The sequence below is a fragment of the Pygocentrus nattereri genome, chromosome 4, assembly GCF_015220715.1.
Source record: "Pygocentrus nattereri isolate fPygNat1 chromosome 4, fPygNat1.pri, whole genome shotgun sequence".
NCBI lineage: Eukaryota > Metazoa > Chordata > Actinopteri > Characiformes > Serrasalmidae > Pygocentrus > Pygocentrus nattereri.
In genome coordinates, this window is record NC_051214.1 from 26584575 (window position 1) to 26611087 (window position 26513).

The 26513-nt window shown below is 39.3% G+C and overlaps 2 protein-coding genes across 3 annotated transcripts; both read left to right on the plus strand.

Annotated features, from left to right (window-relative positions):
- Positions 1 to 2747: 2747 nt before the first annotated feature.
- LOC108414714 (E3 ubiquitin/ISG15 ligase TRIM25-like) lies at positions 2748 to 8753 on the plus strand. 2 transcript variants are annotated; one of them, XM_017687613.2, is made up of 6 exons: positions 2748 to 3382; positions 3624 to 3719; positions 4774 to 5007; positions 5272 to 5431; positions 6698 to 6757; positions 8117 to 8753. In XM_017687613.2, the coding sequence occupies exons 1-6, from the start codon at positions 2789 to 2791 to the stop codon at positions 8644 to 8646; spliced, it is 1674 nt and encodes a 557-aa protein (XP_017543102.1). In that variant the 5' UTR covers positions 2748 to 2788; the 3' UTR covers positions 8647 to 8753. The 2 variants fall into 2 exon arrangements, with proteins under 2 accessions (XP_017543102.1, XP_017543110.1); XM_017687621.2 differs by having other exon boundaries at positions 6701 to 6757.
- Positions 8754 to 12078: 3325 nt separating this feature from the next.
- LOC108415240 (tripartite motif-containing protein 16-like) lies at positions 12079 to 25271 on the plus strand. The gene is made up of 6 exons (XM_017688256.2): positions 12079 to 12706; positions 15150 to 15245; positions 20383 to 20616; positions 21330 to 21492; positions 21618 to 21674; positions 23628 to 25271. The coding sequence occupies exons 1-6, from the start codon at positions 12116 to 12118 to the stop codon at positions 24191 to 24193; spliced, it is 1707 nt and encodes a 568-aa protein (XP_017543745.1). The 5' UTR covers positions 12079 to 12115; the 3' UTR covers positions 24194 to 25271.
- The last annotated feature ends 1242 nt before the right edge of the window (positions 25272 to 26513 follow it).

A 26513-nucleotide genomic window follows, 5' to 3' on the forward strand; every position in this document is an offset into this window, starting at 1 on the left:
TGACAGACGTGACAGAGTCTGGAGACACCGTGGAAAGCGATCTGCTGCCTGCAACATCCTTCAGCATGACCGGTTTGGCAGTGGGTCAGTAATGGTGTGAGGTGGCATTACTTTGGAGGGCCGCACAGCCCTCCATGTGCTCACCAGAGGTAGCCTGACTGCCATTAGGTACCGAGATGAGATCCTCAGAGCCCTTGTGAGACCATATGCTGGTGTGGTTGGCCCTGGGTTCCTCCTAATGCAGGACAATGCTAGACCTCATGTGGCTGCAGTGTGTCAGCAGTTCCTGCAAGATGAAGGCATTGAAGCTATGGACTGGCCCACCCCAGACTTGAATCTGATTGATCTGGGACATCATGTCTCGCTCCATCCACCAACGCCACGTTGCACCACAGACTGTCCAGGAGTTGGCGGATGCTTTAGTCCAGGTCTGGGAGGTGATCCCTCAGGAGACCATCCGCCACCTCATCAGGAGCATGCCCAGGCGTTGTAGGGAGGTCATACAGGCACGTGGAGGCCAAACACAATACTGAGCCTCATTTTGACTTGTTTTAAGGACGTTATATCAGTTGGATCAGCCTGTAGTGTGTTTTTCCACTTTAATTTTGTGTGTGACTCCAAATCCAGGCCTCCACTGGTTAATAAATTTGATTTCCATTGATGATTTTTGTGTGATTTTGTTGTCCGCACATTCAACTTTGTACAGAACAAAGTATTCAGTGAGAACATTTCATTCATTCAGATCTAGGATGTGTTATTTGAGTGTTCCCTTTATTTTTTTGAGCAGTGTATATATATATATATATATATATATATATATATATATATATATATATATATATATTCATATTTTCAACAAGGTGCTGGAACATTCTTCAGAGATTTTGGTCCATATTGACATGATGGCATCATGCAGTTGCTGCAGATTTGTCGGCTGCACATCTATGATGCGAATCTCCTGTTGCACCACATCCCAAAGGTGCTCTATTGGATTGAGATCTGGTGACTGTGGAGGCCATTGGAGTACATTGTCATGTTCAAGAAACCAGTTTGAGATGATATGAGCTTTGTGACATGGTGCATTATCCTGCTGAAGGTAGCCATCAGAAGGTGGGTACACTGTGGTCATAAAGGGATGGTCAGCAACAATACTCAGGTAGGCTGCGGCATTTAAACAATGCTCAATTCGTACTAAGGGGCCCAAAGTTTGCCAAGAAAATATCCCCCACACCATTATACGACCACCACCAGCCTGAACCATTGATACAACACAGGATGGAGCCATGCTTTCATGTTGTTTACGTCAAATTCTGACCCCACCATCTGAATGTCGCAGCTGAAATCGAGACTCATCAGACCAGGCAACATCCTCTACAAGGAATAAATGGCATATGTGGCATCAAATATGGCCTTTTTCTGCCAAAACAAATGTATAAAATGTGCCATAACTTTTGCACAGGTCATGTTTTATGTTTTATTTTCTTGCCTATTTATTAAATTCAGCAAATAAATAGTAACTGTGCAATAAAATGTACACACGTGCAGATGTGTCTACAGTTGTCCTCTTTTATACTTTTACCAAAGCTTCTTTCAGTTGTTCGTTTGGGGGTTTTCTCCCCAAAGTCTCCTCTTCAGGAGGTGAAATGCATGCTCAGTTGGGTTATTGTCTGGTGATTGACTTGGCCAGTCTAAAACCCTTCTACTTTTTCCCCCTTTGTTGTGTTGGCAGTGTGTTTTGGGTCATTGTCATACGGCTTGATGAAGTTCCACCCAAATAGACTGAGTGCATTTCTTACTGCAGACAGTGATTTGTATCTTGAAGTATGGCCTTTATATTTTTATACTTAAAGTCGTTTTCAGATGGTGGATTGCAACACCTTCGCCCCTGCACTGTGGAGGTTGTTAATATTGTCACTGACTGTTGTTTTTTTTTTTTTCCACAGTTCTCACAATGTTCCTGTCATCAACTGCTGTTTTCCCTAGCTGGCCTGTTTGATTGTTAGTACACCAGTGTTTTCTTTGTGGGGGCTATGCCCACTGATTTTCCCTCATTTCCTTCTTTTCCCTGCTTGCTTTTCTCCCATAGACAGTACTCTGGTCTTCATGTTTGTCTGATTTAACAACAAATGTAGATTTACAGGTCCAACCCAGGGCTCAACCCAAGAACAGACATGATGCACCTAAGAAACAAGAAACACCTGTCAGTCACAGATTCCAGGTTTTTTTTTGCTCACTTGAAAAATAGGTGGGTTCAAACTAAAGGTTTTAACATGTAGATGTAAATGTACACACACACACACACCTTCTAAGCCGCTTCTCTTTCTGGGCTGTGTGGGTTGCTGGAGCATATCCCAGCTGACATTGAGCGGAAGGCAGTATACACCCAGGACAGGTCACCAGTCCATCACAGGGCGATGTTAATGTAAATAAATTTAAATATCGGAAAATAGAAGTTAAAATTGCCTTATATTCATCTTTTGATCTAAAACTTAAATGTCTTCAGTATGTGGCAAAAACAAAGGAATTTGTTTTGCTGTTCTAATATATTCAGAAGCAACATTTGTGCAAGTTTAATTTTTCACTGAACTATCGCTTTAAAGTTCCACAGTGTAATGCGAGTAGAAGGTGGAGTAGTGTGTGTTGTATGAGGTAATGATAGTGATCATGATGGCATGTCGGTTTTGCCCCACCTACACTGTAATGAGCAGAGAACCAGGAAGACTCCCTGCTCAGTTCGGAAGGAACGCTTCAGTTTACTGTGCTCTGTGTGCATGACAGAGTGAGCAGAATGGCAGAGGACAGCAGCATTTCAGTAGATCATCTTCAGTTCAGCTGTTCCATCTGCCTAGATCTACTGAAGGATCCGGTGACCACGCCCTGTGGACACAGTTTTTGTATGGTGTGTATTAATGACTTTTGGGACCATGCTACTCAGAGCGGAGTCTACAGCTGCCCTCAGTGCAGAGAGGCTTTCATGCCAAGACCTGTCCTGCGGAGGAACAATGTCATGGCTGAAGTGGTGGACAAGCTCAAGAGAAAAGACTTGAAAAGTCCATCTCCTGTTCAGTACAGCTCAGAGTCAGGAGACGTAGAGTGCGACATCTGCTCTGAAAGTAAAGGCAAAGCCATCAAGTCCTGTCTGGTGTGTCTGGCTTCTTTTTGTGAGACGCATCTCAAACCTCACTATGATTCACCAGCCTTTAAGAAGCACAGGCTAGTCCAGGCCTGCAGACAACTACAGGAAAAAGTCTGCTCTCGCCACGACAAGCTGATAGAGATCTACTGTCGTACAGACCAAAAATTAATTTGCTCTTTGTGTATGTTAGCTGGACATAAAGGCCATGACACAGCATCCCTTGCAGAAGAAAGAACTGAAAAACAGGTATTTGACATATTGCATCTGATGCAAGACTTGTTAAACATGTTAATAAATAAACTAACATGCTATACCGGTCAGTTATCAGTTTATATTAGTCAACACCCTTAATTCTGCCATTGTGTAATACAAGTTTGACCTACTTATTTGCTGTGTGATCAAGTGGTTGCAAGTGGTTTCTGGTCAGTTACATCATTCTCTGTATTTTGTCATTCTTTTTGTTGTTGTTGTTGTTGCTGTTCCACAGAGCCAGATGAGGCACATGCAGAGGAAATTTCAGCAGCGAATCCAAGAGAAAGAGAAAAAAGTGCAGGACCTCAAACAGGCTATGTATAACCTAAAGGTGAGCACTGATCTCTGATGAGAGCTGCTGGAACTATAAGGAATGTAAGGTGACATTAAAGTGATAGTACAGCAGAAAATCTGACATCCACACTTTTAGCCTTACCCCAAATAGAGTTGATCAGCTAAGACCTGTTTGGTGTCTGAAGTTTGCTTTTCTTAGTTTTTCACCGGAACTACAAGGCTAACATAGCTATAAAGTATGGACATGTATACTCGATTAGTTAGTGTCATGCAAGCTGCATTCCTCATACAGTTGCCTCACATCATGTTGAGTTGGTAAGTAATCACCTGCTTATACGGTTTCGGGCTTCAAGATGCTATTACTGTTTTTAGCTATTCAATGTACTTTGTCTATTTAATGTCATACAGTGTCAGAAACCACTTCCCATTGCTGTCCCAAGAAAGAGTGTCTCTATTTTTTCCATTTTTATGTTTCTGCATTATTTCAACATAGCAGCTGTCTTTTAAATTGTGTGAAAATATCATGGTGGTCAGAGGATCAATAGAAATGCTCCAAAACAACTTGGAATAAAATCTCTTTATGTTAACTTGCATTTAAAGTTAATAATGTTTTTGCCTTCTTCTGTAAAGTTTCAGTTTTGGAGATACTTTTTAAAAAATAAATAAGTCTTTTTTTCTAAATGCATGGGTACCACTTTACCACGGTGATCCTAATGTGTAGCCACTGCCTTATTAAGCCATGTTCCACTGCCTTACTAAGTCACGGCCACAGTTTAACTATAGTAACTTAAATATCTTATTCACACACTTTAATAACTTACCACAACTTAGTATAGACTCAATATACAAGTATAATATAATACAAGTATAATATACAAATATATCGTTCCTACACCTTACTAAGTCGTGGCCACAACTAACTCGTTTCCACCCTTTACTAAGTCATGGCCACAGCTTAATTGGCTTACTGGTTAGAAAACTATAGCAACTGTAAGTGGTACGTAGCTTGCGTGATGCTACTTACCCTTACTTGTTAGCTACATTAGCCTCATAGCTGTAACTGGAAGTCATTCACTCTGCGGTTCCTGCAGCGTTCTGCACAAGCAGCGGTGGAGGAGAGTGAGAGAATCTTCACTGAGCTCTTCCTCTCTATTGAGCAAAAGTGTGCTGAGGTGAAGGGGCTGATCAGAGCTCAGGAGAAAACCAAGCAGGATCAAGCTGAAGGCCTGCTGGAGCAGTTGGAGCAGGAGATTGCTGACCTTAAGAGGAAACACTCTGATCTCGAGCAACTTTCAGACACTGAGGATCACATCCATTTCCTCCAGGTATGTGTCAATGGCTCTTTGTGAGGGCTAAATGTTTACACAGTCCTCTATGAGGAATCAGTCTCCTTTAAACTGCAAAACATATGAGTTGCCTGCAACCCAGCCCTACTGTAGCACACCCAACCTTAATGCCTCCAACCCTCACATAACACACAATGTTCCAACCCTAATCATGCACACCTGTTTGTCATATTCAGATGCCAATTGTTTTCACAGCAGCTGATTTTAGGATTTATGTTCTGGCCTTGATATTTGTCCCTGTAGAGCTTCCAGTCTCTCTCCTCTGCTTCCAAAGCTAAGGACTCTGCAACGGTGACTATTAGTCAACATGTCTCATTTGAAGGAGTGAGGAAGTCTCTCTCAGAGTTTAAAGACAGATTACATGAATTCTGCAAGGAGGAATTTGACAAAGTCAATCCATACGGTAAGTGTAATTGTACAATATCAGAACATTCTAGTGAACAACCCACTCACAGATCTGTACTTTATTAGAAACTTTATAAACTTCGGCTTGCAGTCATGCCGTATTTGTCCCACTACAACAAATTTTATAGTTTAACCAGGTGACAAATATCTTTTATCACAAAAGTTCATGACCACTTTCTTGGGGAACATTCATAAATGGGAGCATTGTTTTCTAATACAGTTACCCAACACCAGATATAGGTTTTAGGCCAATAGCAGCAGAAAATGCTTTGTCAGATATCAGATGGAAGAAAGTATGAAGCTGATCATATTCGGTCACAAATCTAGCCTGAAAATTGCCACAATTGCTTGTAGTGATAGAAATCATAAAGTGAAGTAAGGTAAGTCAACTATATCGCTGTTGTTGGAAGAAAACCTTGTATCATTTGAAAATGCCTATTGCCCTTTACATTGTGTGTGAATGTCATGATGAATGACTAATAGGATTGTATGTGCTTCCTTCGAAACATGTGAAGCGACACCACACCTTTTCAATCTGCTGCTAATGCAGTCACTGGACAGCTCAACATAACTGGAGGAAAACACTAACTGCCAGTTCTGTCACATCAGCTAATAGACACTCATGTTATTATTGTGTATTATTGTGCTAAGTGATGGTGAGAGGCAGGGTCTACCCACTAACAACCTCCACCCAGAGAGAGAGAGAAAGAGAGAGAGAGAGACTATATACAGTATGATCTTTTGGGCACCCAAACTCAAACTTACTAGTTTATAAGAAAAAAATACTGGCTTGGTATCATTGGCATTCAAAAAGGAAAAAGTGGTATTATGTTACTATGCTATCCAACACAACATGCACCAAACATGTCTTATGTCTCATTTAGAGGCATCACACTAATCAGAGTTAAACTGAAAATATAAAACCCTGAAAACTGAAAACTCTACAAATACAATATAACACTACAACTGTATTTAATGGTGCTTCAGCATAGTTCCACTGGGGGCCTTTATACCCCTCTAGCAGGCACTTGGCATTGAGCAATGTGATCTTAGGCTCATGTGTGGCTGCTCCAGAGCTTCCCATTCCATTCAGTGTTTTTATGTGGAGAAGCAGGGGGTACACTTTTAAACAAATTCACTAATTAGAAGGAGTGTCTGGATACTTTTGTACATAATGTGTATATACAATGAACATATTTGTCTAACTTTTTAGTAATTCCTCATGTAACTGTTGTAATATAACTTTTTTGTTTTTATATCTCAGTAGATAACGTCCAGATGTTTTTACCCTTTGAGCCAAAGACCAGAGAGGAATTTCTACAGTGTAAGTAAGAAAAAACTACAACCCCAATTCCAAAAAAGTTAGGATGCTGTATAAAATGTAAACAAAAACAGAATGCAATAATTTGCAAGTATCACAGACACATATTTTATTCACAATAGAACATGGAGCACATATCAGATGGTGAAAGTGAGACATTTTACCATTTCATAAAAAATATTAATTCATTTAGTACTTAATGGCAGCAGCACATCTCAAAAAAGTTGGGATAGGGCCATGTCTACCATTATAAGTCTATAAATGTCTTGGATGTGAGGAGACCAATTTCTGGAGTTTTGGAAGTGGACTGTTGTTCCATTCTTGTATGATGTAGAATCCTAGCTGCGCAACAGTTCTGGGTCTTCTTTGTCAGATTTTTCATTTCATGATGCACCAAAAGTTTTCTATTGGTGAAAGTTCTGGAAAGCCTGAAGCCTGAAGAAGCACTATCAGCATTGATGGTGTCTTTCCATATGTGTAAGCTACCTATACCATAGGCACTAATGCAGTCCCAGACCATCAGAGATGCAAGCTTTTGAACTGTAAGCTGATAACAAGCTGGATGGTCCCTCTCCTCTTGAGTCCGCAAGGCACCCATGGTTTCCGCCCAAAAAATGTAAATGTTGATTCATCTGACCACAGAAAAGTTTTCTATTTTGCCTCAGTCCATTTTAAATGAGCTTTGGCCAAGAGAAAATGGTGGTGTTTCTGGATCATGTTGACATAGGGCTTTAACTTGCATTTATGGACTGCTTTGATGATTTCTGGAAGTGTTCTTGAGCCCATGCAGTGATTTCCAGTACAGAATCATGCCTGTTTTCAATGCAGTGCCGCTCAAGTGCCCGAAAATCATGAGCATCCAATACTGACCGTCGGCCTTGTCCCTTTCGTACAGGGATTTCTCCAGATTCTCTGGATCTTTTGATGATATTATGTACTGTAGTTGTACAGTCATCATCATTTTTTATTTCATTTTTATTAGTACCACTTACTTTTCTAGCCTTTTGTTACCCCTGTCCCAACTTTTTTGAGATGTGTTGCTGCCATCAAGTTCTAAATGAATTGTTTCTTAATGAAATGGTAAAATGTCTCACTTTCAGCATATGATTTGTGTTCTCTGTTCTATTGTGAATAAAATATGGATCTACAAGATTTGTAAATTGCATTCTGATTTCATTTACATTTATCTGCATTTTACACACTGTCCCAACTTTTTGGAATTGGGGTTATAAATAGATTGTAACAAATTGCAAACAGAATTAGAAAAATTGACACAGAAAATCAGCAAAATATCAACTTTCCCTTCAACAAACAGACAAATGATTAATCTTTTTAGAATATGTTTGTTGTTTGTTTGTTTAGATTTTTGTCATCTTACCCTGGACCCCAATACAGCTAATGAAGCACTGTGGCTGTCTGAGAACAACAGGAAGGTGACTCGCAGCGGTAGAATAACACCGTACCCAAATCATCCGGAGAGATTCGAAGCATACGGACAGGTTCTGTGTAAGGAGAGTGTGACTGGACGCTGTTACTGGGAGGTGGAATGGAGCAGGGGCGGGTGGGTGTACATATCAGTCTCATATAAAGGGATCAGTAGGAAGGGACAAGGAAATGAATGCTGGTTTGGACACAACAATCAGTCGTGGAGTCTGGAATGCAGTTCCACTCTGTCCTTCTGGCACAACAACATTCAGACCAAGATCCCAGGCCCATCGTCCTCCAGAGTAGGAGTGTATGTAGACCACAGTGCAGGAACTCTGTCTCTCTACAGTGTCTCTGACACCATGACTCTACTACACAGAGTCCATACCACATTCACTCAGCCCCTGTGTCCTGGGTTTTGGGTCAATGTACTTGCAACTGCTAAGCTTTGTTACTCTATAGAATGACACAGACCACATACAGCACTTGTACTGTTATTCAGCAGCAAAAAACAGGGGCAGTCGTGGACTGGAGGTTAGGGATCTGGCCCTGTGACCGGAAGGTTGTCGGTTCGATCCCCAGGCAAGACACCTGCTCCCCGGGCGCCGTGGATAGGGCTGCCCACCGCTCCAGGCAAGTCTGTGCTCACTGCCCCCTAGTGTGTGTGTTCACTAGTGTGTATGTGGTGTTTCACTTCACGGATGGGTTAAATGTGGAGGTGGAATTTCCCCGGTTGTGGGATCAAAAAAAAGTGTCAAAAACAAAGACTTTCATGAAGTGTAACAGTTAATTTTAATCCATACAGGATTTAAATTAGAATAATTATTGCTGATGTTAAAGTAATAGTCACATAATATGTATTCATTGCTGTTTGCACATTAATTATTAGTGTAATTCATAATTTCATTTGGACTGTATTTATACTAACAATTTATTTGTGTGGTATGTTACAATATTACAGTCATGTTAATTTAATTACCTTTATTAATTTAATTGTCTTGCATATTATTTTAAGGTCCACTTATGATGTTTGTGTGGTTTTATATACACAGCCAAAAACAATGATAATTCACTTTTACATGATCTTTTTCCTACCTCTCTTTATCTCTTGGAATCAAACAGGCTATTTTTCTCACCGTGTCTGCTCCACAGCGCAGTGCTGGGGGGGCTTTATACCCCTCTAACTGATGCCTGGCATTGACTATGGTGACCTTATCCCCAGAGCATTCTGTTGGTCAATGCTTTTATGCAAACTCCATTGTACGCAATAAACAGCAATGGGTGCACTTTATAGTAGCTGAATTCATTCATTAAAAGGGCTGTCAGGACAGTTTTTGATAGTGTATATTTTAGTGATTTTGATTGGCTGCCCTGTATTGTGCTTAATAAAGAAGGAGAATAGGCCTAAAACATTATTCATTAATCTTGTATCTAAAATAACTCATTTGTTTTTCATAAATGAACACTTTTATTGTATACTTGTTACGATTTCTGAGTATAGAAAATCACAGTGTTAAATAAAAACAAAACCGCAATTGAAACTTAAACAAACTACGCATTCACATTTTCAGATAGGCAATGAAATTCAGACCAACTGAGTGAGATTATATCAGAAAGCAAAACACTCAATTAAACACACCTTCAGTGTAGACGTGGTGTGTAATATTTTATCTTATCAACTTGATTGATTGTAGAAAACATGAATCCATTTTGAAATTGATGCCTGCAACACATTCCAAAAAGTTGGACAGGGCAATTTTAAAACTAGGCAATTTGTATAAGGTTAAAAAAAACATCTTAAACATATACATAAATATATGTATGTATATTGTGTATTTGTATTGCTATCAACTCAGTACAGGTCAACCTGGGATTACTAATAACTGCTTTTATTAGCATTTCACACACTTCTTCTTCTAAGCCGCTACTCCTTCTGGGTTGCAGGGTGGGGGGGTGAGCTGGAGCCTGTCCCAGCTGACCGAAGGCGCATTTCACACACTGTCCAAACTTTTTTGGAATTGAGTTTGTAGGATATCAGGTCAGATGAAACAGAACTTTATTGTTATTCCAGCCATGCAGTTCAATGAAATTTTTCCAAGACCTTGGGGCAACATTTAAACAGATGATGGTGTGTAATACAGAGTTTTTTTTACAAATAGCAACATAATAGTAAAATAGCAAGGATCTAAGCAACATAAGAGTCCATAGCCTATGTTCATGATGGGTAGAATGAACATGTGAAATAACATTGTGAAATAATTTACAGGTATTAATAGTTCACAGTCAAGGGATGTAGATGATCTCCCTTATTCAAATTAGAATCTTTTTAATAAAGAATATTTTTCTTAAGAATATATTTTTGTACACCTCTGTGAATTTGTGAAGCCTGTTTGACTATTTGACAGCTAAACTAGAGACAGTCTGTAGAAGGAATGAGTTCCACCATTGGTAGAAGTCCTAGCAGTTTTAATTTCCATGAGAATTTTAAAAAGTGGGGCTTTTTCTTCAAAAAAAGAGGAAACTGTTAAAAAATGTTTCAAATGCAGAACTTTTGATAAGTGATTCCTCTTATTATCCACTTACAAACATGTAAGGAAAGTTCAGTCCAGAGCCTCTGGTTCAGGATCACTTTCCCAGTTCGTGCAGAAAGGCTCGAAGGCAAAGCTTCTATCAGAAAATATCGCCATCCAGAGGCGACACACCGTCACTTCGGCTTTTTGGGGTGGACCGGCAAACTGCCGCCTGTAGACGTCGGTATTTTATGGAAAGCCTTCGGGCTCAAAACACGTTTCCACACTATACGTGCACGTTAACACGTAGAATTTAGTCCTGATAAAGACGTTTACATGTTTTTAAAGGTCTCTGCCAACGGAAGGCCTCACATCCAGGCACACATGCATATTCATAATAAGAATTACTTCACATATTACAACCAACAACGAGCTTAAAGCGCATGCAATATTCATAATATTCATTCATATTCGGCTCTTTATCTGTTTTTGTATTGCCTTGCCTTGCGACCTTTCTTTGTTGTTGTATTAATAGGTGTGTAGATTTATGTCGTTTGTTGTATTTTAACAAATGTCCCCTTTTTGTACTGTAAATTGTGTTGACTCAATTAAAGCAGCAGCGAAATAAACAAATGAACAAACAAATAAACAAATAAATAAATAAGGGTTCTGAACTTTTTTTTTATCTACCGCAGGGTGCGATAGAGGCGATAAAAACAACAACAAACAAACAAACAAACAAAAAACTCCATTTATTCAGGCCATAGAGAAATCCAGTTTAAATCCATCTTGATCGAATTTTCCCACTCCACCTTAAATGGTGCAGCTTCAGGTACCAGAAAGTGACTGCTGCAGCATTTAAGGTGGAACGGGAAAACGTCAACGGGAAGCCAACCCTAGTTTCGTATTTCTTACTGTGTTGTGGGGGGTTTATTGTATGTTTATGTGTATTAAGATTAGAAGTGATTCACACAGTGATGGATTTGCTGATGTGTGTGAGATTTTGGTTCTAACTGAGCGCTAAACTCGGTTTTTCACGTCAGGTGCAGACTGAACGCTTTTCTGCTAATTAGCACGATCAGCCATCAAAGAAATAAAAGCTACAGAAAGCAGCCCATGCAACAGGGATTAATCTATATCTGAGGATTATAACGAAACAGATTTGGTGAAAAAAGGAGGTGTGGCCGATGTAAAACTCCGGAGACTCGTCGTCTCTCAGTACAAGTGAATGTGTTCGCGAGCGGATTTTGACCGCTCCAACATGGCGGAAGCGGAGCCGCACCGCCTCAGATAGAGAACAACAGACAGCGCGACCTCTATGGGTGACTCTGGTGACCAGGTCTCCTCCCCCACTCGTTTCAGAGAAAGTGAAACTGATAGTGCCGCGTCGCTCTCTCTCTCCCTCTCAGCGTGTGAGTGAGGCAAGATGGCAGAAGCCAGTATTTCAATAGATGAGGAACATTTCACCTGCTCCATCTGTCTGCAGCTGCTGGGGGATCCGGTGACCACTCCGTGCGGACACAGCTTCTGTATGGTGTGTATCAATGACTTCTGGGACGGTGAAAGTGTTTACAGCTGCCCTCAGTGCAGAGAGACGTTCACCCCAAGACCCATGCTGCGGAGGAACAACATCCTGGCTGAGGTGGTGAAGACGCTGCAGGAGAGCAGATCTCAGGACTCTCTCTCAGGCTGCGTGGACTTCTCTCCGTCTGAAGCCCAGGACGTGGAGTGCGACTCCTGCGTGGGTGAGAAAAAGAAGGCCGTGAAGTCTTGTCTAACCTGCCTGGCCTCGTACTGTGACACTCACCTTCAGCCCCACTATGAATCTGCTGCATTCAGGAAACACAAGCTTGTGTCAGCCTTCAGAAACCTGCAGGAGAAGACCTGCGGGCAGCACGACAAGCTGCTGGAGGTTTTCTGTCGCACTGATAAGAAAGTCATTTGCTCTCTGTGTTTGCTGGACAAGCATAAAGGCCATAACACAGTCTCTATACAGGAGGAATGGATGGAGAAAAAGGTTGGTGTTTGCTTAATATTCAGTACCACATGTAACTGTGATTGGGTGTAGTCTTCATACTGACTTCTTGGATTCAAAATTAGTGAAGAATGTCCAAAGTCCAGACCGATCAGACTGTGATACCATCACCACACTTGGTCCATTGCACCCTCACCAGCCTTGGGTCGATGATTGATATTATTGAATATTGCAATAAATGTATACGAGTAATAATAATAATAATAATACCATTATAATACATATAATGCAGCTCAAAGTGCTTCACAGACAAAAAGAGACAATAAAAATTATATAACAATAAAATTATACAAAACATAAAAGCAGCAAGAATGAGGTAATATAATACAGAATAAGCAACAGTAAAACAATCAAAAATAATAAAAGGTAAAAGAAATAATAGAAGTAAAAATAAAATAATCAACAATAATAAAAAAAACCCAACATAATAGTAGTAGTAAAGTAGTAATAATAATGTTTTATTTGTATAACACCTTTAATACATACAGTGCAGCGCAAAACCGCTTCACAGCCAAAAAGAGACAAGCATAAAAAATATATACAGAAACATGACAGCAGCAAGAATATGGTAAAATAACAAAAATTGGAACGAAGAGACAATAAAATAATGAATAATAACGAAAGGGTAAAAGGGAATAGAAATAACAGTAATAAAAGCAAAATAATAATAAATAATAAAACAATAACAGAAAAAAGGTAAAACAAAATAATTAATAATAAATGTGTAAACTATAAATTAATAAAAAACAAAGTACTGTTATTATGTATATTATTGTTCTTTCATTCTCTTTCATGTGCCCCATGTTTTGTATCTAATGCTTCATCTTTATTTAACCATTCCTTTTGTATTAATCTATTTAGTATTAATCGTTTTAATCTATAGTTTATTCAAATGAGTATAAAGGAGGAAATTAGCCCATAGACTAAAAACATTACCAGCTAATTAACTGCACATATACACTATATAGCCAAAAGTATGTGGACACCTGACTGTCACTACTATATGAGCTTTTTGGTCATCCCATTCCAAAATCATGGGCATTAATATGGAGTTGCCCCCCTTTGGCTGTAACAGTCTTTACAAGATTTTGGAGTATGTCTGTTGGAATATGTGCCCATTCAATAAAGAGAGCATTTGTGAGGTCAGGCACTGATGTTGGATGAGAAGGCCTGGCTCACAATCACTGTTCCACTTCATCCCAAAGGTGTTTAGTGGGGTTGAGATCATGGTTCTGCGCAGATCAGTGTTTATCCACATCAGACTTATTGAACAAAGTCTTTATGAGCAGTGATGTTGGAGCAGGAAAGGGTTTTCCCAAGTTGGAAGCACATCATTGTCTAAAATGTCTGTATATGCTGTAGCGTTAACATTACCCTTCACTGGGACTAAGGGGCTGATGCCAGACCCTGAAAAACTGCCCCTGATTATTATCCCTCCTCTTCTAAACTTTACTGTTGGCACCAAGCATTCCGGTAGATAGCGTTCTACTGGCATCCACCAAACCCAGATTCATTCTTCAGATTGCCAAATAGAGAAGTGTGATTCATCACTTCAGAGAATATGTTACCACTGCTCCAGAGTACAGTGGTGGTGCATTACACCACTGCAGCAGACACTGCAGCTTGGCATTGTGCAGAGTGATCTTAGGCTTGTGTGCTTCTGCTCAGCCATGGAAATCCATTTAATGAAGCTTCTAATGACACAGTTCTTCCAGTAGTTTTTAGAACTCTGTAGTGAGTGATGCGACAGAGGATAGGCAGTTTTTATGTGCTATGTGCTTCAGCACTTTGTGGCCCCACTTTGTATATTTCTGCAGAACTAGCTTGGCAGAAATTTCACTTACTGACTCCTTTTGGCAAAAGAGACATCATATGACCGGACCATGCTTCAAGTCACCAAGCTATTGGGTATGACCCATCCTACTGGAAATGGCATTGTTAGGAGCTTGATAGTACACCTGTATATCTATTATCAATTGGTGCGGCCGAAACACCCAAATTCCATATTTATGAGGGTCATTTACATGCTTTTGGCCATACTTTATACAGATTATGTAGATGTTGTTAAAAACTGCTGGGGAATATGCAAATTTAATGGAATATGGCAGTTTGACAGTTTTGTTTATGAACCAAACAAATGCAGAAAAACACTAGATTTTAACTGTGTTGCATGGGGTCTGTGCAGAAAATGGATATTATTATGAATTTTCATGTAATATTAGAAGCTAATCCAATAGGTAATTATATTATTATCAGGAACATGTAAATGCTCTGTAATACTTGTAATAACTGAACTGAACTGTTGTAGCTGTATTAAGATCATAATTATATTGTTTTTGTTATAATTCTGCAGACATGAATCATCATATTGACTTCACTATCCAAGTTTAACCCTCATTAAAGATCACATTTATTCCATCAACAGAAGCAGTTTGAAGATTTAGAGAGGAAATACCAGAACAGACTTGAAAAGAGAGAGACAATCCTGCTAGAGCTGAAGGAACTGATGGAGTCATTTAAGGTGAGCATATAAAACTGCTTTCATTTACCACAAAGCAGCTACATCTCACTAGGCCCACTCTCACTTTCTCTTTCTGATTTGAAAAAAAAAAAAAAACAAGCCAGCTTGAATAATACATATCAGTACTAATATATTACCCCACAAAGGGATGTTCAACACATTAGCATGGCTAATAAAGTGTTTTCCACAGCATTTTGAAGTATTCTTTTTCTTCCATATGCTTAATGAACAAGTTTTATTTCAAATTGTTTAGCTTTGAGAGGTAAGTTGACTTTAATTGGCTGAGAAAATATAGTCATATGTCATGTTTTGTTGATTTTTTAAATTAAAATAAGTTTTACAGCAGTGGTGTCAGCCTGGGTTCCTTCCAGGCCACAGAGGTTAGAGTTCTTTCTCATTAAACACACCTGAATCAACTCATCAGCTAGTTAGCAAGGACTTCATGAGCTGGATTCAGAAAGTTAGAAGAATGAAAGCACTAATCTCTGCAGAGCTGTGGCCCAGAGAACTCTGTTCTGCAGGGAAGAGACTTAAAAATGTCAAACATTATTCTACAAAGTTTCACGCACTTTATATTTTTTAGCTGAGTTTAAAATATTGGAAAATGTGCCATAGTTTTTGCACAGACCACATTTCATGTTTTTCTTTTTTGCACAATATATCAAATTCAGCACATAAACAGTAATTGTGCATTGAAATGTGCAGTGGTGTGTTCTCTGTAGAAGATGTGTTAACCTATTTTTATCAAGTAAACATGTCATTTGTCCAGGCCGCCCTTAGGCATTGGGCTTAATGTTTCAAAGCTACATTTACAAAGCAAAAGTGCAAGTACAAAAGCTGTTTGAGAAGCAAAACTAAAAGTGAGGAGAGGGTCTGGAGTGGTATCTTTCTTTCAGTTTGTCATGTTCTTGTTTAGAATTTATGTGACTGCATTAACATTTGTATTGAGTTAGAAGATTTTGTATGATAACTGGCCGTTGTCTCTGTTCTGGTTGTGGAATGTGGCCTTAGTTTTTAGTTGGCATCTCTCTGTACCAGAGGCTACAGATAACAACCTAAAACTATGGTATTCTCTGCTTAGACGAGAGAGGGAAAGCAACACCCATATGAACCATTAAAAGCTTATTCAGTAAGTGCAAAATCCCCCTCCGACACACAGTGTCATATTGTTTAGACAGGAGTTTTATGCTTTTTAAAAATTGTTTTTACATTTTATTTCATTTTTGATCAAGGTTTTTCATTAAAGATTTTGTACAGTGCTTTGAACTCACCCATCTCACCAACGCTCCAGACCTACATCAGTGAGGTAAAGCTAGACATATTCCAAAATTTCACAAAAGCCTAGGTACATAGTAATTTAAAACAAATAAATATTATGGGGTTACATTCTCAGTTTCCATAATTTTCACAAATGACAAGAAGGACTGCCAAATCCTATGGAATCTTTGAATAGATCTTTGGAGAGAATATCTTAGCTTCTCTTGCTTAAGATAGAGCATGACCTTATTGATCCTTTAAGAATAAATAGGGGGAAGGTGGTGCATTTATAGTTGTTTAGTTGGGCATCTGGTGGTGCAACACCAAATAATGCAATATAAGGAGAGTAGCCAATTTTAGAGTGAGTATCAAAAGTATCAAGAGTACCAAAGTGAAAAGAGTAAAAAAGAGTAAAAAAGATGTTTCTTCGTAGGTTTTTTTTTGGTAAAGAAAAAGGTTCTACATGGAACCATGGACGCTCAGCGAGTCCTTTGCATGATTAAAGGGTTCTTTGCATGATAAAAAAAGGTTCTTCAGATTGATATAAAAGGGTTCTATATAGCAGCAAAATGGGTTTTCCTATGGTTATGATGTCAAGCTTATAATAGACGAGCCCTTTTGCTGCTATGTAGAATCATCTGCAGCAAATTCTCTGACCATCTGAACAACCTTTTCATGATGAAAAGAACCCTATAATCATGCAAAAGGTTCTTGGAGTGTTAATGTTTTCATATAGAACCATTTTATTTACTAAAGAACCCTTGAAGAACCATCCTTTTAGGTATGTAGGATCTAGATTTGGTCTGACTTTACACCTAGGAAGTTGGTGTACTGCCTTGAACGAGTGCATTCTTCAAATAATTTGCAGATTTTACCTGCAGTTTGCTCATCTAAGTCCTCCTTTCACCTGTTAGGATGCTCTAAAGCTGTCATATGTAAAAGGAGAAGCTCATATATCCTACCATTAGACTGCTTGAAGTCTGTCCCACGTTTAAAAACAGAGTCTAACAAGGACATTGGAGGGTAAAGAGGAAAACAATCAGAATGTGAGGCTAAGAAGCGCTGTGATTGTAGATATCTGAAAAAATGTGATCTAGGAAGACTAAATTTAGGATTCAAAGTCATTTTCTATATAGAGGTTGTGTAATGATGAGATCTCACTCTTAGACCAGATATTAAATGTTCCATGTGATGTTAAAGGTTAAACATGTGATTTTTAGCTGTTGGGGTGGATAGCGAGGGACTGTTAAGTGTAAGGCCCAATCCCATTTGTTCTTTTTACCCCTACCCCCTCATTTTTGAGTGTCACCCTAACCCCTTGGAACTGAGTTACTGAGGTTGAAATCTTGCCCTATGAATTGGGACCCTCAACAAAAAAGCAAACAAAAAACAAAACCTTGCTTCATTATCAGGCTACTAGCGCTGCTCTATCCTGACCCATCTTCAGTTATGGCAGAGAAGGGAAAAGTTCAGCTCCTCGCTGCTCGGCTTTAGTTACATTTAGGGTATCATATGCCTTCAAAGAGGGGCTTTAAGACAATTATTTATTATCACCCACTCCTAATTCTCTGGTGATATGAAGCTGAAGTCAGATATTCACCAGCTTCTTGTTGGAATTTTCCCATCTTAAATGGTGCAGCAGTTACATTATAGTTGCCCAGGCAGAGTCAACAATCAGCAGGTGTCTAGGGGAAATGGGGGAAGGAATACAAGAGCATCTCGCTGCAGTGTTCTTCCAGAGGAATTGTTGTTCCAGCAGCAGCCTTGGCCAAGGCCAGTGCCGATTCGGGTAGCCGAAAGCAGATTTAACTGGGATTGTTTGGGCTTGGAGCGAGTAGTCGTATTCCAATTTGTACGACTGCTCTCCTAGTCCATTCTGGTCTCCAAATTGATCCATTTTCCTTTGCAAAGCCGAGAGCTTCTCCAAGATGTTAACCATGTTGCCGTTTATGGTCACAGTCTGAGTGCTGACAGCTCTGTCCACCATGTCAATCATGTCGGGCAGCTTTAAGGGGCCTTGGATAGCCATCCCCATTCCTCGAATCTCGCGATAAACCAGGGCCTAAACCAATGCCTAATCCAATCAGCAAAACTCCTGTAATCATGGTTCCGAATAGGTAGACGTCCTCAACGTCCTCCACAGAAAGAGCCGCCAGGCACACGACTCGCCACTTCTCCCAAGCGTCCATCGTGTAGCCAGCTGCAAACGTTCCGGCAAGACAGGCTGTTTCCCCCAAACCCTGACTTCTCATCAAGAAGATGGTGTCAATTGCGTTGAGAGACCATTTGATCAAATCCATTTTCCTTAGTTCAAAGAGCAGCGTGGAGAGAGACTCTCAAAAGTATAAGACAGAAGACTAGACGAGACTGGAGAAGCAAAGCAGGAGAGATAAGGGAGAAACAAATATAAAAATCTAGGTACTACATTCTTCTTAACTGTGTTGATACTTCCATGCAGAGAAAGGGATTGCAAATCCCATCGTTTGATGTCCTGTTTCAAGAAGATATCAAGGGCAGAAAGTTGGTCTTGTAAAGGTCTTTGTAATTATGTAAGATCCAGATACCCAAATACTTGAATTTCTCTTTATTAAATTTGAAGAGAGTTGAACTTAAGGAAATATTCCTGGTAGTCTCATTGATCGGCATCAGCTTACTGTTAGAAAGGTTTATTTTGTAGCGAGATAGTTTGCAGAATTTACTTATTAAGTCTAGGAATACTTGCCATAGGGTCTGACATATACAGGAGTAAGTCATCCGTGTGAAGTTTATGCTCCCAGCCTCTACTATCAATTCCTTTGATATCAATATCTTGCCATAGGGCTAGTGGTAGTGATCTAGTGGCAACTGTGAACAGGAGGGGAGACATTGGACATCTTGTACCTAACTGCAATTTAAAGTTAGCAGATAGTTTGTTATTAGCATGCACAGCAGCCACTGGGGAAGAAGATGAATTCTTAAAATAGGGTTTCAATTTTGGACCAAAACCAAACTTTTCAAGATTATGAAAGACGTTGGTTGGTGTATTATAGTGGGTAACACCTTTGCCTTCTCCGCTGCAGACTGGGGTTCAATCCCACACCTGGGCAAGCATCCTATACTATACCAATAAGAGTCCTTTGCGAAGACTCCTGACACTGCCTTCAATGACTTATGTAAAATGTAAAATTGTAAGTCACTCTGGATAAGCGCGTCTGCCAAATGCTGCAAATGTAAGCTAAACCCACTCTACCCTGTCAAAAGCTTTTTCAGCATCAGCTGATAGTAGAATCTGGAGTGATAGATAAAGATGGGTTGTAAAGCATATTTAAAAGACATATTAAAAAATAGTACTCCCTCTTGAAAAGCCAGTTTGCTCTTTGGAATTGGGGAGGGACTGAGAGGCAAGTGATTCCTGTAATGCAGAGAGAAGTGGGGCATGTCGTTCTGAAAATGTTTGAATTTATATATATATATATATATTGGTCTTAAAAGCACAGTAACAAAAACAACTTGTTTAATTCTCAAGGATAAAGAGAAGTTAAAACCTTATACTCTGTTTATATTGCTCTTGTGTTACTGCTTGCTATCTGGTGTTGACCAGAGGAAGATGGGTTCCCCTTTTGAGTCTTGGTCCCTCTTCTTTTTTTTGGGAGTTTTTCCTTGCCACTGTTGCCATAGGCAACACTCATGGGGGCTTGGACCTGTAATTTTCAGTAATGCTGCTTTATGACAATGGCTGTTTTAAAAAAGCGCTACATAAACTTTGACTTGACAAGTTGGAAAAAGGTCATTTAAAAATTAGTTATGACTATATTTGCCATATAAATGCACATCAACACCATAAATTGACCTGGACCCTCGAATGGCCTCATAATTACACACCCTTTGTCTGTCATAACAGAGCTCTGCACAGGCAGCAGTAGAGGACAGTGAGAGGATCTTCACTGAGCTCATCCTGTCCGTGGAGAAAAAGCGATCTGAGGCAACGGAGCTGATCAGAGCTCATGAAAAAGCTGAATTGGATAACGCCATGGGATTTGTGGAGCAGCTGGAGCAGGAGATTGCAGAACTTAACAGAAAACGAACTGATCTTCAGCAGCTTTCAGTCACAAAGGATTACATCCAATTAGTACAGGTTAACATCACTTCCTCCATGTAACATCATTAACATACTTAACCAATAACAGTCTGACTGTTGGCCATTAAGAACACATTGAAAATCTGGGATATTTTTCATTTAAACCTGAAAATAAACCACCGAAAGTTTTAGAATTCTGAAAAATAAAAACAAAGAAAAGTTACAACAAATAAAATGAAGAAGAAATATTCACAATTCTGTGCAGGTTTCTAGCTCACTATTCAAACGTAAGTACATCTGTGACACTAACTGTGTTAAGGTCATTTTTTTTAACCTTATCTATTGAAGCTAATTTTTGGACCACTTTTCAGTGGATTTGATCTGCTCATCAGATGCTTCTGCAGAAACTTGTGGATTTCATTGCCATTAAAGCAAAAGGGGGAAATACCAAACACTAAAAAATTCTGAAGTTCATGTTTTCATGCAATTCATAGTGCTGATCATATATTTTGTAATGAAACACCTTGTATTGAATTAGAACAGAATACAAATAGAAACACTCACTAGAGGTCTCTGACTTTTGGACCCCACTGTATGTAACTGTAAATGTATGTAGCTCAGAAAGGGTTGTGAACCACCCTAAAGTTGACTGAACCATAGTAAATACCATAGAGTAACCCTGCAGTTCACCCAGCTATATTCAGCACTATGCATTCACATCTATACCTGAGCGATGCTTAAACTGTGCTGTCTTTCTTCCTTTGTGTTAGAGATCTCAGATTCTCTGTGCTGACCTGGAAGAAGCCAATGATGCTTTAAATATAGCGCTTAATCAACAGCCAGCATTTGAGAATTTCAAGACATCTGTATTGCAGCTGAAGAAGCAACTGGAAACCTTCTTCACAGAAGAATGGAAGAAAATTTCTGAAAATGGTGAGAATACAACATGGAACATGGAAATGTGTAAATCATCATACTTTTGTAAACAGACACATGTACTGTAAAATGATTTTTGCATAATTTCACTTAATGAGCCTAACATATTTTAATTTCCATAGTGAACAACCAGATCATTTCAGAACCTGAGGCAGAAACCAGAGAGGATTTCCTCAAATGTGAGTTCTATGTGTTTTGTCAAACTACTGACGTCATCAGAATAACTGTCATGTCATAATTTTCACATATATGGCCCCAACATGAGCTAATGTAAATGAACTCTTTAACAAAAATGTGCCATATGTTCACTGAACACATATGTGAACATAAAATATGTTAAAGGGAATTTCACTGATTACAGTTTCTGATTACAAATAAATCATTAACATGTAAACGAAGTCATTCAGAATAGAGTCAGAATTGTTCTCAGCAGTGGTGGTAGGAACTAGACGTCTGAAAAGTTCAATCCCTCTAAAAGCTACGCTACAGAAAGCTGCTACATAATGTGGTTACGAATACTCCACTTGATGCCCAAAGCATTTTTTTGCATTAGTTTTGAGATCAGGTTTTGGCCTAAATGAAACACTATCCTCTGAGACAGGATTTCTTTGGATAAAGTGTCTATCATATGCTGTAAATGTGGCTTCCCCATCCCCAGCACAGCCTTCAAAAAAGGGAATTCCACTTATTTTTCAAAATGTCTGCACAATTCAATCATGTAGATGTAACCAAAGACACTCAGAGTGGTTTGATTTGAAATGGTAAGTTGTTAAAGAACTTACAGACTCTGATTTCTTTACAGTGCTGATAAGAACCAGGGGTCATAATGTGTACAGCATAAAAAAAACATTTTATTTACTATACAAAACGTCCAATGACCCTACATGTCTTCTAAGATTTTCTATGGAGTGTTGATAGTAAAATAGTGAAAACTCTGAAAACAATTCTTTGTGGATTGTTTTGCATAACAACACCTCACATGTACCTGTCCGCCATGAATGGTTTTAAAAATTGGTCAAAACCTGTCAGGCATCAGACGGCATATTGTAACCATTTCATGTTATAACTTTCTGTTATTCTGTGAAAATACTTGCATGACTGGTTTTCCTTTTACCACTCATGTGAAACATTTGACTGTGCCTATTTTCCTGGAACAGAACCCTTCACACCAGAGCATTCTGAATGACCTTTTTTTGGTTAATTTGATTGATTTATTATTGTGACCTAGATGAAGATCACATTTACATTTTGAGAGTCATTGAGTGCATTTCCATGAACTTAATATACACTTTCCGCAGTTATCTGATTTTTCAAACCGATCTAGAAATCTGATTAAGAAATCTGATAAAGAGAGCTGGATTTGAGCTCAGTAATCAGATTTCTCAGTGCATGTAAACTCGGATTTGTTCTGGATTTCTCAGTCTGCCCCATGCGCAAGAACAGATGGCGGTTCTAGAAATAAGCAAGCTGCGCTGCCATGAGATGCGGTAAAACACTTTCAGAGCGATGCTGAACCCAAACACGAAATGAAGGATATAAATATTCTTCATCTTCTAGATGGTGTATGTTTATATTTTCATGTAAAGTGGCTCGGTGTTTTAAAAAAAGCTGCAGCATGACGTTTGAGTTTTACGCTAAGTTTACGTCACGTCTTCTTCTGTTTATTGACCGGTTGCAAAGCAGAAATCTGATTGCTGTCTGACTCGTGTAGACCCGGAGTTTCCCCCAATATCTGATTACTAAAGTGCATATAAACATGTTGATCAGATTACTGACAAAATCTGATCTTCTGCAGGTATCAGATTATTAAGTAAATGCAAACATACTTATTTACACAGAAATCTCAATAATGCTCAATAGCAAACTTTTTCTCACAACTATGTTTCACAGTTACAAAAAGAATGTTAGTTTTGGACGCAGCCACATTCACAGAGAGACTTAAAGAGACTTAAAAGCTTTGAACTTTTAACCAAACCTTGTTGGTGTTCTGTCTAAAACAGTTGGGTAAAAGAGTCATAGTTTAACCTCATTGTTTAAATGTTCATTTATAGAAATATAAATGTAATATTTTCTATGAATTATGTCCAAGCTTCATCTAACTCACTTTTTATTGTTCTTTTTAATGATTCCAGATGCCCGTGAGCTGACTCTGGATCCCAACACAGTAAACTGTAATCTCCTGCTGTTGGAGTGTAACACGAAGGTGATTTGTGAAAATGAGCGTCATTTCTACCATGAACACCCTGAGAGGTTCGCCTATTGGCATCAGGTGCTCTGTAAGCAGAGCGTGTCTCTGCGCAGTTACTGGGAGGCTGAGGTAGGCGGAGCAAATGGAGTTTCCATTGCAGTGACTTCTAAAGCAATCAGAAGAAAGGGGTCTGAAGTGGAGAGCAGGTTTGGGCATAATAGCGAGTCCTGCAGATTAGTCTGCTATCCAATGAAATACAGCTTCTGGCACAATGATAAACAGATTGAAATCCCAGGCCCGACATACAAAAGAATTGGTGTCTATCTTGATGAAAAGGCAGGAACTTTATCCTTCTATGGTGTTTCCAGTGAAATGGCCCTCATTCATAAAGCCGCAGTCAAGTTCACTCAGCCCCTGTATGCTGGGTTTGGCATAGGTTCTGGATCATATGCAAAGATTTGCATTTATAGCACAAGTGGTGCCACTGGTAAGACTTCAAAGAAGAAATGAGACACTGTCCTGGCTGAAATGAGTGGTGGTGATGCATTTGGAAACATTATAGGACTGTGATCATCTGCACAAATCTTTTTGAACCATAATTTAGAGTCTCCAAGCAAAGATAAGGTTTTACTGAGCACATGAGAAAGATTAAGCATTTAACTTGTGCATTTTGTTCCCATGGGTCTGAAGATAACTGCAGGAATCTGATTATGACTGGATTTTTAAATGCATGTAAACACACTTATTGTGTCGAACCTCACCAGAGTCTGTAACGCTTCTCTGTGGGAGCAGAGCCTCCTTCGCTGCCAGCTTGCGTCATTTGTTCATCAGCTGGTACTGGATGTTGGTGTGGCGAATTTTTATGAGTATGACTAAATGAACACGGTATCAGCCCCATACCCAATACCAGCATCCCTAGTGCCAGCATTCATGTTTACTTTTTGAAAAGATAAATATTAATGAATTTGTACGCGTGCCGTTCTTTCTTTTGTTTCAGTGAAGTTTGCAGAAAGACATCATGTTAAAGACCTCAGCATGTAACGTTGCTCTGACTAGCTCTCGTGCTAGCTTTAGCATTGGCTTATCCGAAGTGGTAGCTAAAACCTCTTTCTTATTAGACTGGAAAATCTACCATCTTTACGTTGAGTGATGATTTCCTTGCTTTGATTAATGTAAACATATTAATTAAAAGAATCCTTTTATGTCTGCACTGAACATCTGTACCTTGGAAAGCCAGTTTATTTTGGAAAAATGCTTCACATCTATTTCTTTAGTTTCTTCACTTTTCCTTTTTAGTCCTGAATGTTTGTCTGTTAGAACAAGTGTTACGGGTGATACCAGGTAGCCTGTACTGAAAGTTTGATGGACATAGCAGGCGTAACTAAGGGAGGTGGGACTTTCTTGGAATTTAGTAAGTGGTGTGTAAAGCGCTGTTAGAAGAGTATTATTTCCTACCTTGATTTAATGTGGAAACATATGATGACACAACTCCAGTTACCAGAGTAGTTCTTTAACATGTGAAGGCCTTTTTTTTGTCATTATCTTTATACAATTGAGAAACTATAAATAAAAGTTGATTAAAACACCATAATGCCTTCTTGGTACTTTGTAAGGACTGATTTCATCACTGTTATAATGTGGTTATAGTTATGTGAACAAAGAGGTAATTGGTTTTGGTTAGTGGATTAGCTGAACTAAATTCAGTGGATGCGTAGCTCTGCATACTAAGGTAGGTGGATGCCCGTTCAGCTAAAGAACCTATACTGAACTAATCAAACCCATTCTTTGTATACAAATGGTTTAACTGGATCAAAAGAAGCAGTTTATACATAGGAAATGTGTGAAAATACCTTTGATTCTTGGACATTCTATGTGCCTGGACAGACAACCAAAATCCAGGCTGATTCAGGAATATGCTGGACAACTGGCAACCCTATGGTTAGGCGAAACTGAATGGGTTACTGTGTTTATAATGCCAAGTTCAAGCAAACCCTGACTATGAGTACAAGTCATACCATGTGGGTTCTTTTATTGACAGAGAAGTGTCTTTCTGGGGCAGCACGGTGGCGGAGTGAGTAACCCTGTTGCCTAACAGCAAGAAGCGCCTGGGTTCCATTCCTCGGCTGGGCAACCAGGGTCCTTTCTGTGTGGAGTCTGCATGTTCTCCCCATGTCTGTGTGGGTTTCCTCTGACAGTTCAAAGACATGCAGTCAAGCTAATTGCTCAGTTGCCCCTAGGTGTGAGTGTGTGTGAATGTATATGTCCATCCTGCAGTGGACTGGTGACCTGTCCAGGGTGTATCCTGCTTTCCACCAAATGACTGCTCCCCTGCGTCCCACAAGGATAAGCAGCTTAGAAGATGTGTGTGTTTTTCTGGTATTAAAATCAGGCCTGGATTCAGGCTACATTGTTACTTCTAAGGCTATAATAAGAGGGTTGTGTTAATTACAGTCTCAAGTCTTTATGTTAAACAAAAGAAGAGTCACTAGGTCACAATGAGAGAGTCTAGAGAAGCTGAACCACACTGGTGTGTGCTCCACACCTCACACAAACACACACCCAAAAGAAGTAAAGCCATAAAATTCCACCCCTGCATGTCAGCATCACTGACCGTTCCTGTATTTTCTTCAGTGTTCTGCTAAACAGTGTTACTGGAGCGCTGCTGTAGATCTGCATATACTGCACTGCATATTCAGACTGATCTCTTTCATGGTATTTATTTTTGCTATTTCTTAATTTTACATAGTGAACTAGACTGTACAATGTTGCCCGTTCTTTATATTTTTGTACACATAATGTTTAACATGTATGTTTCTGTATACCTGCATAG